The sequence below is a fragment of the Pyrus communis genome, chromosome 16 (assembly GCF_963583255.1).
Source record: "Pyrus communis chromosome 16, drPyrComm1.1, whole genome shotgun sequence".
NCBI classification, from domain to species: Eukaryota; Viridiplantae; Streptophyta; class Magnoliopsida; order Rosales; family Rosaceae; genus Pyrus; species Pyrus communis.
The window spans coordinates 8230952-8233746 of record NC_084818.1 but is presented as its reverse complement, the minus strand read 5'-3'; the positions used below and the strand labels follow the sequence as shown (position 1 = coordinate 8233746).

The 2795-nt window shown below is 37.5% G+C and overlaps 1 protein-coding gene across 1 annotated transcript; it reads left to right on the top strand.

The window, feature by feature from the left end:
* The first annotated feature begins 2151 nt into the window (after nt 1-2151).
* Nucleotides 2152-2505, top strand: LOC137719748 (uncharacterized). Its single transcript, XM_068458778.1, has one exon. It carries the CDS (start codon nt 2152-2154, stop codon nt 2503-2505), a length of 354 nt encoding a protein of 117 aa, XP_068314879.1.
* The last annotated feature ends 290 nt before the right edge of the window (nt 2506-2795 follow it).

Here is a 2795-nt window from a genome sequence, read left to right as displayed (position 1 = left end):
TATATTTAAAGTCTTTGAATGAAGGAAACTATATTAGATGTTACTATTTTATTAGTGATTTCAATATAATGATTTATCTTAGGATTATTATACAAAATGGTCCATGAGATTTGCATGATCAATAAAAATGATCACTGAGATTGAAAATCAATAGAAATGGTCCTTGAGATTGTCCATCATCCATGATTTTGGTCATTCCGTTAAAAACTCTTTGGGCAATTTTCAAAGCTTCGTAACTCAATCGATTCTTAACCAAATTCGACCCATAATATATCAAAATGAAGATAAGAAAGTGTAGAACAAGATTATTTGAAAGCCAGGAAATAGCCTGAAAGGTGACTGGTCCGCGGGAAAACTGAAATACTCACCGGAAACTGGGTAAAATTTAAATAGTCATAACTTCTTCAATACTCAACGAAATCGAGTGATTCAAAAACAAAAATCATACTTCTCGACGAGACGAAGAGAATGGTATCTTTATTTACTGCTAACTCACCGTGGTTTGGCTGGAAAACTTCTTGAAAGTAGCTAACTCGAAAATGGTTCGCCACTTTCGAGCCGTTGTCTGACCAAACCACGGCGAGTTAGCCTTTGAAAAAGGTACCATTCTCTTCGTCTCGTTAAGAAGTATTATTTTTGTTTTTAAATCACTCGATTTGGTTGAATATTGAAGAAGTTATGAACGTTTAAAGTTTACCCAGTTTCCGGCAAGTTTTACAGTTTTCCTGCGGATCAGTCACCCTTCAGGCTATTTTCCGGCCATCTCCGGAAACCATTGGGCTTCCAAATAGTTATAATCTTATTCTAAATTTTCCTATCTTCATTTTGATATATTATGGGTTGAATTTGGTTAAGAAACGATTGAGTTACAAAGTTTTGAAAATTGCCCAAAATCGTTTTTAACGGAATGACCAAAATCATGGATGGTGGACAATCTCAGAGACCATTTCTATTGATCATGCAAATCTCAAAGACCATTTTGTATAATAAGCTTTTAATCTTATGGTCAGATCTTGAGAGTCAAACAAACAAAAGAGGTTGTATTGTAATAAGGGCTCTACGTGGTTACACGTTGTGCAGCTTGGTTTGTTCGCGGCTTGATCAACGCAGAAAATCAGTACTTATCAGAATTTAGGGATAAGACAGCATGCAAAAGTAGGAGGTGTGATCAGATTGAACCTTTTGATAATGCATGGGTTGCATTTAGTTGGAAAAGGGCGGGATAATGCAAGTGAATTGAGGCAATTATTTTGCAAATTGCGTTGCATGTATGAATGCATCTAGACAAATAGAGATGACGCATGCACTTGGTAATTGGCGAAGAACGGAAAGTTATATTCCGTGTGCGTGAGAACCCGTATTTTATAAAATGTATATACTATTATTCACCTAGTTTTGGTTTAGAATTTCCACAACTTAGCCATTAAGTTACAATTGATTTATGTATATTTATCATACTGAAGTTTCGGTACATATGCTGTTGACTCAACATATTGGCTTAGCAAGAGGTTATGCTGTTGACTCACCATATTGGCTTAGCAATAGGTGTTAGTAGGAGGAAGAGTATAATGGAGCTGTGTCTACGTGGTGGCATTCTCTCTATCTAAGATTTCATTTTTTAGCTTGAGGTGGCAAGTATGTGAACAGGTGTCCTTAGCGTGTAGTTCAAACTACAACGCAGAACCAAAAGAGGTGTATGATTCATGGTTTTAGAAGCAGGAGCTGTCGACGTAAGGAAAAAAAAAAAAAAAAAATTATCCCTCTTTGGTTTGAGAACCAATCCGAAGCCCCAGCTACTTGTTGGAGAGTTGATCTTTTGTAATTAGTTTAGTTACCTATTTGAGTCCTTATAATCTGATTGTAATTAGGTTATTTGATGTTTATTTCTTTCCTTGTAAATCACTCTTGTACATTATATATTTTCCTCCTTGGTGAGAAGAATGATATTAGAAAATTAAGCCCTAAAGATAAGCTCTAATTAGCATGGTATTAGAGCAGAGATCCTAGGATTTCTGCTCTGCCCGTTCCCTCAAGCAAACTTGGCCCTCCCATGGAAAACCTACCACCACTCCACGGTGGAAACAACCCCATCCTAACCGATTCTACCTAAACACTACAACCCTAAACACTACTACCCTAACCGACCCTACCATGAATCCTACCCTACCTATACCGCAAGTTGTTACACAGATTGTCCATCATGATTCGTCTACTGCTTCGATTGGCATCAAACTCAATGGTGCCAATTATGGAGTTTGGTCTCAGATTGTTGAGATGTTTGTTGCTGGAAAAGACAAGTTGGGCTACTTGTTTGGGAGTAATCCCAAACCACCTATCAACGATCCAGCCTTCACCAAATGGCGTACGGAGAACACTATTATGAAGGGTTGGCTCATCAACTCTATGGAACCCAATTTGATTGGGTACTTTCTTCGACTACCGACAACAAAGGAAGTGTGGGATGCGGTTGCTCACACGTATTATGACGGCTCCGATATATCTTAAGTCTATGATCTTACCTGTAAGGCTTCTCACATGAGGCAAGATGGACGACCGGTGGAGACATATTATAGTGATCTTCAATCTTTATGGTAGGAGATTGATTATTGTCTACCTAATCCGATGAAGTGTGGTACTGATATTGAAATTTTTAATAAAATTTTTCAAATGGATCATGTGTACATTTTGCTTGCAGGATTGGATAAGATGTTTGATAAAATTCGTAATGATATTCTACGAACTAAGCCCCTTCTTTCCATCGAACAAACTTTTGCCTATGTTCACCGGGAGGGAAT